The sequence below is a fragment of the Salvelinus sp. IW2-2015 genome, linkage group LG14 (assembly GCF_002910315.2).
Source record: "Salvelinus sp. IW2-2015 linkage group LG14, ASM291031v2, whole genome shotgun sequence".
NCBI classification, from domain to species: Eukaryota; Metazoa; Chordata; class Actinopteri; order Salmoniformes; family Salmonidae; genus Salvelinus; species Salvelinus sp. IW2-2015.
Window position 1 is genome coordinate 38,885,252 of NC_036854.1, and position 12,220 is coordinate 38,897,471.

The 12,220-nt window shown below is 40.4% G+C and overlaps 2 protein-coding genes across 8 annotated transcripts; both read left to right on the forward strand.

The window, feature by feature from the left end:
* The first annotated feature begins 604 nt into the window (after positions 1–604).
* LOC111973038 (putative ferric-chelate reductase 1) lies at positions 605–8,962 on the forward strand. 6 transcript variants are annotated; one of them, XM_024000185.1, is made up of 16 exons: positions 605–655; positions 1,165–1,348; positions 1,529–1,662; positions 2,979–3,076; positions 3,284–3,443; positions 3,617–3,811; positions 4,065–4,166; positions 4,384–4,528; positions 5,916–6,023; positions 6,143–6,255; positions 7,618–7,704; positions 7,899–7,990; positions 8,087–8,145; positions 8,273–8,410; positions 8,492–8,517; positions 8,641–8,962. In XM_024000185.1, exons 2-16 carry the CDS (start codon positions 1,165–1,167, stop codon positions 8,725–8,727), a joined length of 1,728 nt encoding a protein of 575 aa, XP_023855953.1. In that variant the 5' UTR covers positions 605–655; the 3' UTR covers positions 8,728–8,962. The 6 variants fall into 6 exon arrangements, with proteins under 6 accessions (XP_023855953.1, XP_023855952.1, XP_070302797.1 ...); XM_024000184.1 differs by having other exon boundaries at positions 619–693; XM_070446696.1 differs by having other exon boundaries at positions 619–693; positions 2,982–3,076.
* Positions 8,963–9,149: 187 nt separating this feature from the next.
* Positions 9,150–11,805, forward strand: eif1b (eukaryotic translation initiation factor 1B). Of its 2 annotated transcripts, none has more exons than XM_024000187.2 (4): positions 9,150–9,348; positions 9,895–10,058; positions 10,732–10,833; positions 11,622–11,805. In XM_024000187.2, exons 1-4 carry the CDS (start codon positions 9,318–9,320, stop codon positions 11,664–11,666), a joined length of 342 nt encoding a protein of 113 aa, XP_023855955.1. In that variant the 5' UTR covers positions 9,150–9,317; the 3' UTR covers positions 11,667–11,805. The 2 variants fall into 2 exon arrangements, with proteins under 2 accessions (XP_023855955.1, XP_023855956.1); XM_024000188.2 differs by having other exon boundaries at positions 9,167–9,348; positions 11,626–11,805.
* The last annotated feature ends 415 nt before the right edge of the window (positions 11,806–12,220 follow it).

A 12,220-nucleotide genomic window follows, 5' to 3' on the forward strand; every position in this document is an offset into this window, starting at 1 on the left:
GTTGACTTGTCCTATTGTTGTATTTGTGGCCAAAGCTTAAATTTGAGAAAAAAACACTTATAAAACCACACCTCAATCGCAAACAGTTTTAAAGCTGCTTGCTATTTCCTCAAAGAACATGATGTCATATTAGCTCATTGGCTGAGCTGGCTAATCAGCGGTCCACTCACGTCTATATTTTTAATGATGGTATAATCCCATGCTATTCTGTTGTTGGGGTACGCCTACACCATTCCAACACAGAAAAGCAGCATTTTAACATACTTAATTACCATTTTCTGGAAGGAAAACTATTTCACTCATATTGTAATTAATTATAATTCATATTTCATAGAAATCTGGAAACACTGGACAGTTACTTTAAGTATTTAAATTGTCTTCATTTTTATTGGCTTAGTTTTGCATGGCAGGTAACACTTCAGGTGTTTCTGATTATTTAATTGCTCAAGCCAGATAGAGCAGCAATGGTGTTTTCAGATTGTTCTATATCAGGGCTCTCCAACCTTCCTGGAGAGCTACCATGCAGTACGTTTTTGCTCCAACCCTAATCTACTGCACCTGATTCTAATAATGATCTGGTTGATTAGATGAATCAGGTTAGTTACAACTGGGGTTGGAGTGAAAACCTACAGAAGGGTAACTCTCCAGGAGCAGGGTAGGAGACTTCCTGTGTAGTGTGTCTATGTTTGAAAGGCGAGCTTTTGTTTTATCACCTAATAGGCCTACGGACAATCGATTTGGTTATATCTTGCTCTTTTTGCACAATTAAGTATTTCTATGAAGTTGTATCCTCAGGTTACTTGTYTTACATAATTAATCTCCTTATACCCATATGTATAGTAGCAACTTGTCTTCTATAAGATGTAGTGTTGATGTAGAAAAAAATGTATTAATGAAACAAACTGTTCTGAGCCAGAACTAGCTGTATTTGTGTAAGTGTTGTAAAAACACTTTGGTCTCACAGGGTTAAGTGCTTAAGGCCACGGCCGTACTTGTCACGCTGGTATCCAGAACGGAGGTCATCTCTGTCTTAACGTTAACCGCACACAAGGCACTAAACTAGAAATTCTGCCCTCACCCAACTCCCTAACTTGTCGACTCTGGTACGCCACGCTCTCCATCAGTAGCCGGTTCTTAATTATTTTTCGGTTTCATTTAATCTAGATGGATCGATACATATTGATCATTGCGTATATTCTGCGGGTCGTGCGGTGCTACAGCTCCGGAGAGGTGACTGATGCGTGTGACGATATGGCACCGCAACACTTCGTAACCGCACAGCAGAGCCCTGCTCCATTCTTTGTCACCGCTGACCGGTCCAGCTTCAAGGAGGGCGATGAAATCACAGGTGAGAAGTCATGTCATATTTTTCACGCAGTGATCTTGAAGACTCACCACTATAGTTTTTATTAATGTTATGGTTTGGCTGTTGCGGGTCTCTTTTAAAAGTAGATATGGCCTGAATCTGTCTCCATTTTCTATGGTGATGCAACTGGTGTTTTAAATCAACTACACACTGTGTTAACAGTCCGGCTCCTGGCAGATTCCACTCCATTCATTGGGTTCATGTTACAAGCCAGAGCAGTTAATGGAAGTAGTCCTCTGGGAGTCTTCACTGTAACAGGTGGAGAGGCACAGCTCCTCACCTGCAACGGYCAACCTGTGAGTCTATTCCCATAGAGATTGCAAAATTTAATTCTGTCTTCCCACATGGTCTATAGCCTGGTTTGCTGTTATGAGAGCTACAGTATTACATAACATTGAAACAGTAATGTTTATTTAACATCTTATAGCCCTAAATGTATTTGAGATGTAAGGAAAAACACTATTTACAAACTAATCAAATATCCTGTTCCTGCATGGGTCTTCCTGCTACCCCAAACCCACTAGCCTACATTATGTAGTTTACTCATGAAATCTGTTTTGGGCCATTTGACCCCAGGAAGGCAATATTTTTTGGCATCTCTGATTGGCCTGGAAATTTTCACATAGGAACTTAATTTGGGAGGACATATTTATTACAATATTTTGGGAGAAAATCATGAGTATTTTAGGCCCTTTTTAGTCCTAAATATGCTTCCTGTAAGACCCTATGATTGGTGAACCATACATGATGCAGTTATCTTGGTGTCATTATACTCCTAATAGTAATCTAAATATGGATTATGTCAAGATTCTGAAATCTTTTTTCACATTGAATAAATTAACATTTAAAAAAATCTATGAATATCTCAAGTACCCATATATATATATTTTACAATATACTCTTCAAATGGCTCAAATTTCCAGTGGGCTCCTTCTTTTGAAGATGATGCCAGTTTTTTATAGATATAAATTGACATTATAGGTTAACCACAGCCCTCCTTTAGGATCACACATTCAGCAAATCACTAGCAAAGGGAGTTCCCTTTTAACCAATATTTCCATTCACTGTGTTGGTGGTGCTTATAAAATGTATCATAATTTAGAGGTTGCACCACAAGTCTGAGGTGTGTGTGTGTGTGGAGACCAGGTTAAACTCTGAAACCTAGTAGTAGCAGGGACCTTTATAAAAAAAATAATAATAATCAAAACAAGGCTTACTGAATTGCAGTAAGCCTAAAACTGATCTCTTGTTCATCCACGTTGGTGAAAGATGGACAATGCATGGGAGCCGGGCAAGTTGAACCTGCTGTGGTTGTCCCGTGGAGAGTGCGCTCTGTTTTCTTTAGACATGCATCTTTTGGTATATATTTAATGTTAAATGAATGTAAAAAAATGACACCATGTCTATATAATGTACGATTCATAGGGTCTTACAGGAGGAATGTATAGGTCTAAAATGGTCACTGTCATCATGGTTTGATACAAAGGTAAAAAGAATATAAAACATCCTTTCTAGTAAGTGTTCTGGTAATTCTCACGTAGTAAATCTGAGATAACAGACATATTTTTTGGACTTCCTGGTGTGGAATCACCCTGTTGCGTCCTGTTCCCAGAAGTCTGCAGTTTCTCACACGTCAGCATCAGCTAAATTGTCCATCCAGGGAACATGGAGGGCCCCCACATTAGATGGCTTCAACGCTATCCAATTCAGGTGATTCATCCATCCTGTAGCTCCTGAACCAGAATGTTCAGTACTTGTACCCTCAAATCTGGTTTCCCAGACACKGATTAAGCCTAGTCCAAGACTAAACAGCACTTTCAATGGAGAATCACCATTGAACATGATTTTTAGTGTAATACTGTGTCTGGGAAACCAGCCCTTGATGCTATTACATTGTTTTACTATTTGTTCTGCCAGTGCGTCCTTTGTAATAGGTTTCTCCACCTTCTGGGTTGGCGTGAAAAGTTATCCAGTCACGTTCAGCGGCACTGCTCCAACACCAGCTAACAGCACATCCATACCAATCACCTCTACCACCTCCGCCTCATCTACAGCAGTATTTCCATCGCAATCCTCAGTACGTATGGTGTTGGATAATAGTATTTGAAACATCTCTTGTCTTAACAATGTATCACAAGTAACTGACTCTCTGACAATATTGCCATATTAGATTTTCAAACATATATTTATAAGAACTTACATCAGTTGTCCCAAGTGCTTTACAGTAAGATTGATTTATGTTTGCAACAGTTGTCCATCTCGAGTGCTGGATGTGGCAGCAGTAAGGTCTGTTTCAGGAAACCTCTGAACTGTGACCCTGGGGTCAGCCCAGACTGTTACTTCCTATCTGCTATGACCTCTACCAGGGATACAGCCATCCATTTGGAAATGACCGGCCCTTCAGATGGCTACATCGCCATCGGCTTTTCAGATGACCAGATGATGGTAACGCTCACTGCCTTCAACCTGCCCTCATCTAGCCTGGTACTCCTAATGGTCAAACAGGTTTGGCATGACAATGCCCATTAGGAGTTGGCAAGACTGAGCTAACAGATCTGTAACCAGGCTATCCCTCAAACAATTTTCAAACTAAACTTGTTATTTTTTCATTTATATAAGAGTAACTGGACTGAATGTCTCTACATTTAAATGAGCAAATTCAACAGATGTGACTGATTTCTGTTCCTCTTCTCATAAGGGAAATGATAATATCTTTATTTGTGGCCGGGACAGTAACGGGATCATCCAATTGCAACATGCCTATTCAACAGGAAGAAAGCGGCCGGACATAGTTCCTCTGGTATTGCACTTCTCTCACACTCGCTTGTTATTATGACATGAATGGCGTACATGTTTACATAAAGCCTAATAGGGTTGGGGTCCATTCCAATGATTGGGACTGAAATTTATTTTCTTCCTGACTTGACTGAATCTAAATGGAATTGACCACAACCCTGATGCTTAATAAATCCTAAAACAATCGGTATTGATGCAAATGTTTCTTTGTCATTTTGTAGGGAAATGTTTCTGATGTTAAATCCTCAATYAAGGATGATATCATTAGCTGTTCCTTCACGACTAGGAACCCCATCTCAACTCAGCGACTGGTACGGTCCAGTTCCCCCTACTACCTCATGTTTGCTCACGGACCAACCAGTAATGGTAGAGTATGAGGACATGGTTGTATCCCTCTTCCATTTGATTTTCGTTTTGATTTTCAGATTGCTATAACAGATTTGTTATCTAACAAGGATTATGAACTGGTTGGTTCGAACAATGAGTGCTGATTGGCTGAAAGCCGTGGTATATCAGGCTGTATACCACGGGTATGACAATTTATTATAACTTCTAATTACGTTGGTAACCAGTTTATAATAGCAATAAGGCGCTTTGGGAATATGTCCAATATACCAAGGCTAAGGGCTATCCAAGCCTTGTCATGCGGAAGACCAGCCTTTAGCCCTGGTACAGTGCATTCGGAAAGTATTCAGACCCCTTTCATCACATTTTGTAACGTTACAGCCTAATTCTAGAAAGTATTAAATTTTTTTCCCCTTATCAATCTACACACTACCCCATAATGACCAAGCAAAGTTTTTTAGAGATGTTGGCAAATGTATTAAGTAAAAAAACCTAAGTATTCAGACCCTTTGCTATGAGACTCGAAATTGAGCTCAGGTGCATCCTGTTTCTATTGCTCGTCCTTGATATTTTTGCAACATGATTGGAGTCCACCTGTGGTAAATTCAGTTGATTAGACATGATTTGGAAAGCAACACACCTGTCTATATAAGGTCCCACAGTTGACAGTGCATGTTGGCGCAGAACTCAAACCATGAGGTCGAAGGAATTGTCTGTAGAGCTCCGAGACAGGATTGTGTCGAGGCACAGATCTGGGGAAGGGTACCAAAAATGTCTGCAGCATTGAAGGTCCCTAAGAACACAGTGGCCGCCATCATTCTTAAATGGAAGAAGTTTGGATCCACCAAGACTCTTCCTAGAGCTGGCAGCCCGGCCAAACTGAGCAATCGGGGGAGAAGGGCCTTGGTCAGGGAGGTGACCAAGATCCCGATGGTCACTGACAGAGCTCTGGAGGTCCTCTGTGGAGATGGCAGAACCTTCCAGAACGACATCCATCTCTGCAGCACTCCACCAATCAGGACTTTATGGTAGCGTGACCAGACGGAAACCACTCCTCAGTAAAAGGCAGTTGACAGACCACTTGGAGTTTGCCAAAACGCACCTAAAAGACTCTCAGACCATGAGAAACAAGATCCTCTGGTGTGATGAAACCAAGATTGAACTCTTTGGACTGAATGCCAAGTGTCACATTGCGGAAGGGGACAACTTAATACATTTTAGAGTAAGGCTGGAACCTGAGATTCAAGGTATCTGAACTTTCCCGAAGGCACAAGTACCACAACCCCTTTGGCCTTATTGCTTAATTATAATATTTTGGGCGGGGTATAGATGACGTCAAGCCAACATACGACACACATGAATGCTGAACTAAAGTTATTATATTTCTCTTTTTGGTTGACTTTCACAGGGGAAATTGGGCATCATACAGGCACCTTCATTAGTGACACTAAGATGGATATTTCCAGACCTCAGGTCATCACCAATGCAATCCAGCCTCCTATTATCAAAGCACATGGTAATGTTACTGTTGTCCTAGTGAGGAGAGTTTGCATGCATAACCTCTAACATTATTATCTTTTTATTATAACTACAGATACTAGTGTATTGATGACTGGTTACCCTGTTGTCCTTCAGGTGCCCTGATGTTGATAGCATGGATGACCACAGGTAGTCTAGGAATGATCACAGCCCGGTATCTCAAAGGTGTGGCCAAGGGGAAGGAATGTTGGCAAGACGTTTGGTTTCAGGTGAGTTTCTGTTACACTAACACATTGGGTACAGTATAACGGCGTTCGATTGATCGCCCGCCTTATCTTGAAATGTCTCCACCTCACTGCTATCGAATTGGTACCTTTTACTATAGCATGATTGGCTAAGTGTGTCAAGCGGGCTCTCGCGTATTTGTGAGGCCGAGATCCGGGAACTCCCAGTCGCAGACATCTGAAGCTATACTGTTAAGCCAGCACATTGACATGTGTCACATTGGCACGTCTAGATAACGTTTTCTTTATCTATGGGTCAGGATGCAAAGTGTGGGCCCTAGGCATGTGAGAGGTGTGTCGTGAGTTATGAGAATACATCTATAATCCAACACTTTCTTTTTGAGACGAGGCACCACACCCTGGTGGGGTGGTGGGACAGGATAAAGGAGGCAATTAAGACATGGATTGTGTGCCATTCAGGGGGTGAATGGGTAAGTGCCTTTGAACAGAGTATGGTAGTAGATGGCAGGTGCATCGGTTTGTGTCGAACTGCTACACTGCTGGGTTTTTCARGCTCAACAGTTACCGTGTGTATCAAGAATGAGCCACCATCCAGACAACTATGGGAAGCATTGTAGCCAACATGGGCCAGCATCCCTGTGGAACACTTTCAACACTTTCAACACTTTGTAAGAGTCCTTGCCCCGACGAACTGGGGCTGTTCTGAGACAAAAAGCACAACTCCATATTAGTAAGGTGTTCCTAATGTTTGGTATACTTGGGTTAACTTAATCTTTCTATGCAAAATACTGAAGACGTGTACGTGAAGTGCATTTTTTAAAWTAAAATGTTATCTAGAATAAAAATGTTGCCACATCAAGAATTACCTCTGTACACGTTTTGAGAATTTATCTAGTAACACACTTTGAATGACGATAGATGAGAAATTAGTTGAAAAGTCCAACTTTCGGGAAAATGGCAGTTAAAGACAACTGCTGAATTTAGCCAATCAATCGCACCTATTAAAACATTCACCATCACTACAAAGTAAGTTACTATGTAAATATTACAGTTTGTAATGTTCTCTATGTAATGGGCTTTTAGATTGTGATTTAATGTAMTGAGCTTTGAAATTTTTCWAATTCATAACATTGACAGTATGATAAAACAAAAATTACAGCTTGAATTTGTTTTCTAATATTAAAAGGACCAATGCAAAATGAAATTTCAACCTGTGGTGCCTGAATTTCCCTTGTTGGAAGACTATTTGCGTCACGGGAGGATGGTACATTTCTCATTGGAGTTGAGAAAGTTTAAGAACTCCTGGTCTAGATTGTATTAGGTGGATAGTTCTTAGTACTAAATAATGATGCCACATTATGTCCTCTTGGCTTTTATGTTCATCAGGCACACGTGTTTCTTATGACACTCACTGTTGCTGCCACCATCATTGCCTTCATTTTGTCCTTCTCACATGTTAGAGGCTGGAGTGGGGTATGTATCAAACATTTTTTTATTGCGCCTATACATTTAAAACAAACGTCAGTCTTAATAGCCAATTTCTTCTGAATGAAGTTGACAAATGCTGGCTAGCCTACAGTTTTCTTACTCAAACAAACCTACTTCATTATGGAAGGCTCAGATAATTGAAATGGTTGAGACACTTTATGAGGCCAGTGTGTTCATAGGGAGCCCATCCTGTGTTGGGCTGCGTCGTTATGATTCTGGCCTTCTTCCAGCCGATCGTTGCCATGTTCCGATGTGGATCTCAACATCGCTGGTAAGGGATCCATAATCATACCTCCTGTATGTGAGTTTGCTTATGTGTAATAGTTTATAGACAATGTGCCATATTTTCTCCATGTGTCTTTCACAGGCTATTCCTCTTTAATTGGTCGCATGCTTTAAATGCAGTGGCGATAAAAGTTTTAGCTGGTAAGGAACTGATCATAATATATTTTATTTGCATAGTACAAAATGTTTTTTATTTTCTCAGTCAGTATCTGTCAGACGTTTGTAGCGCTATGGATATGTTAGTAATTGTGTTCACATTTTCTTCCAGTGGCGGCCATATTCACTGGGTTGTCGTTGATTGACAGCTCTGAGGATAAGTGGCTTCTGAAGGTGATGGGTGGTTTTGTTGGATGGGAGGCAACACTGTACATCCTGCTAGATGTTCACATGCGCTGCAAGCACAGTGGTGAGTGAAAACAAATATACATTTTTGTTAAATTTCGCTTTTCAAAAATACTACATCAATTATAACTATTTTTTGTTCTAGATAATGAAGAGGGTGCTTCTGAATCGGTAAGCTGAATCCTACCATTGAATCACATTGTCAATATACTTATTGTATTAGTGATTTGTAAAGTGACACATTCTTAACTATTCTGTTACGGCGTGAGTTTTACTTTTCATTTCTCCCCACAGGCATACAAGGTGTTACTACTGGTCCTGTTTTTCCTCGGAAATATGGCCTTTTTGGTGGCACTACTTGTTGGAATTGGCATGTCATGAAGAGCTGCTGAGCAATGGACAGATCTGTCATGATATTTCTATATAGCTCACTTTGACTGTATATTTGAAATTTTATAATGTTGTGCTCTGATTCATACCAGAAATAAGTGTGATACGTTTACACTGGATGATAAAACGGTATTTTAAATTGACTTCAACCATAATGTTTAAATTACATGTATATCATTATTAATACTGTCAGTGACTTATAATAAAGTAATTGTTCAAAATGTAATTGTTCAAAATGTAATTGTTCAAAATGTGTAAAACTATTGTGCAAACTATGAATTTCCTATTTATATTCACTAAAGTTACTGGTTAGGCAACGTCCCTCCAACAAGGTGGATGGCAGTATTGAGTCCAAAGATTCATTGTGTTCGATGCTTGCTAGCACCAACGACGAAGTCGAACAAACGCAAACGGATTCGAATACTGTTTTGTTCGAAGCCATTTTGTCAAGGATACGAGGCGTGCGCTGAGGTTGCTTTTGTCGTTTTATTTGAGCTACTTTGTTAAATAATACTCATATAAATAGGCACGGCATTACATCGAGGTATTTCATCTCCACAAAGTTATCGTCCTAATATCGCATGTCCTCTATTCAGAACCTCAAATCTTTTGGTAAGTTAAAGCGCAAATTCTAGCCAGTTAGCCTTTCTAACGTTAATTGACAGTAGCAAGTAACGTTAGCAAATGTACATTTGACCATTCTTGACTTGATGGTACAATTTAGCCAAGGCTGTTTTGAAAATAAACAATTTAATGAAATGCGATGGCCCAGCTAAATTATTGTAAGCTAGTTGTATAGCTAAAAGCTGGCGCTAACGTTGGCTGGCCAACTTCCCATGGCAACTAAACMGTTAGCTACGGTCTGTGTAACTTACGCGTTAACGTTGGTTAGTGATGTTATCCATGTTTAAGCTTCTATCGTGTTGTCTAAACGGGGCAAAACGACCAGTCACCTAGTGAACGTTGATTCCAAGCTAGCTAACCATCTAATAGATTACAGTAGCCAGCCAGGACGAAAGTGGTATTTCTTTGTAAAATACATTTTTTAGAGGTATTAACAGTGCATTATATTTGATATGACACCCGTCACCGAATTTAGCCTAGCATGAGTAGCTAACTAAACGCGGAGAATTGTTTTCTCCCCCCTTCGCTTTTCAGATCCCTTTGCTGATGCAACCAAGGGTGACGACTTACTCCCGGCAGGGACAGAAGATAAAATCCACATAAGGATACAGCAACGAAACGGACGCAAGACCCTAACCACTGTTCAAGGGATCGCGGGCGATTACGACAAGAAGAAGCTTGTGAAGGCCTTCAAGAAGGTGATGATGCGGTCTCGACGTATTTAAGTTGTATTTTTGTTATGCACAAGTACAAAGAATCTTAACTTGCAAGCCCTAGCCTAGTTAAATATTAAAGTATAAGAAAACAAACGAGGAAGCCATATAGTGTCAGTACCAAATGTGCAGAGATACTGGAGTGTTGAGGTATGTGTAGGCAGGGATTAGCGTGAGGACTTTGTTTACATCCATTTGTAATGACAAGCAACACTCAAAGTGCATGATGCTGAACCGCTTTGGCCTATGGCTATTACCCTTTGCAGAGTGAAATGTATTTGCAGCATCAATGTCAGTTTTATTCCATAAGCCACCAGTTATCACTGGGGCATTTACTGCCCCCCCCCCCCCCACACACACACACGAGGATGTAGCTAGCTAGTGATTAAAAGGGGCTTTGGGCTTGTTCTAGTCAGATGGTGATGCACTGAATGCTAATGGGACGGTTACTTAGCCACATGCCCCTCTCAACCTCTCGTGTCTTATTCTGTTATTTAAATGGTCATGTTTTCAGATGTCTCAAATTGGAATGGGTTACAAAACAAATACACAAGACAGTGTTTGTTTACTAATTCATCAACTTTTCATGCCAATGTCAGCTAATTTACACAAAGCTAAGCATGTTGTGATTTACTGGGGTTGTCTCTGTGCCTGACAGAAATTTGCCTGCAATGGTACTGTGATTGAGCACCCTGAGTACGGTGAGGTCATCCAGCTGCAGGGAGACCAGAGAAAAAACATCTGCCAGTTCCTCATGGAGGTAAGCTTCTTTCAGATGTGTGGTTGTCTTACCTACACTTGTTGAATGCACTGATTGTATGTCTCTCTGGATAAGTAAATGCCTTCAAGTAATCAGATGTTAGATACTTTGTTGCATTTCACACAACTTGGTCACACATATACTCTATAGTACTTAAGCATAGTCTAAAATGAATACTTAACAGAAAACCAATAGAAAAACCAAACTGTAGTGGAGCATTATAAAAGTTGTGACAATGTTTTGATTCTGAGGTAGAACTTCACCTAGAAAGAACCTGGTAGCCTCTTAAAAATGTTAAGTTTTTTAAAGGGTTGTCGGTGGTGCAGAAACTTAKTGCTGAAATCTTTAAAGGGGTAATTCACCCAAATTATAAAATTACTAATTGGTTTTCTTACCCTGTAAGCAGTCTACGGACAAGGTATGASAGCAATCCAAGATTTTGTTTATTTTCCCTGGCACTGTTTCCACCTGCTAAGGTTTTTGCATTTGTGACACAAATCCCACTCAAGTCATGGGACCGATATTAACATTTTTCTGCATCATGTCCAAATCATCTGGAAGTATCGAACAATCGATTTGTGAAGCTCAGTCATGTATAGATGTTCTTACCATGATGTGTGAAAAATGCTAATATTGGTCCCATAACATGGGCTTTTTTCCCCACATACTCTTGGCTCTGTAGTCACTATGACTGTAACCTACTGGCTGTTGTTCCTATCGTTAGTGTGTGCTGTGGTCTTACTGTTATTGTGTAGCCTAATTTGTGTCTATTTCCCCCCCCCCCCCAGATAGGCATTGTCAGGGAGGAGCAGTTGAAGGTCCACGGATTTTAAAGTAATGCTTTTGCTTCAAGACCAGGACCTCATCAGCTTTTAGACTTTTCCGTTATGTATTGACCAATAAAGTTCAGCCGCATGTCTGATGTAAAACTCTGAGGCAATAAAAACACAATGTCACATTTTTTAAAGTMCATACCACAATCTCGGCTCTTATTCACACCTTATCCTCCATCTCTGATCTGATTATAGAAACATGTACAATTGTTGAAAATGTAAATTAACTCCCAATGTCCTGTATGTATGCAAGATTAACTTCAGCACACCTAAGCATGCAGTGTTTGCCCATTGTGGCCTGTAACAGATGGGTATTGGGTCTGACAGGAGTCCAGTGTTGGACTGTAACCTGGCCAATGTTTTTCTTAACATAACTGCCCAGTGAAACATCTGCATGTAAAATGGTGCTGTCAGCAAGCGGTCTTATCAGAGGTGCACAATTCCACTGAGCCACTTCTTGTCATCTATGCAATATCCTAGGTTAGAACCGCTGGTTTCAATTTTATCAGACCTTCTGCACAGCTGTAGAGTAATGGATGGATACTCTTGGTCAT

Excerpts from the sequence above, each read along its gene's own strand:
- eif1b (XM_024000187.2), top strand. The coding sequence starts at position 9,318 with ATGTCCTCTATTCAGAACCTCAAATCTTTTG. Across the intron at positions 9,349-9,894 it reads TCAGAACCTCAAATCTTTTG|ATCCCTTTGCTGATGCAACC; the intron begins GTAAGTTAAAGC and ends TTCGCTTTTCAG. Across the intron at positions 10,834-11,621 it reads TCTGCCAGTTCCTCATGGAG|ATAGGCATTGTCAGGGAGGA; the intron begins GTAAGCTTCTTT and ends CCCCCCCCCCAG.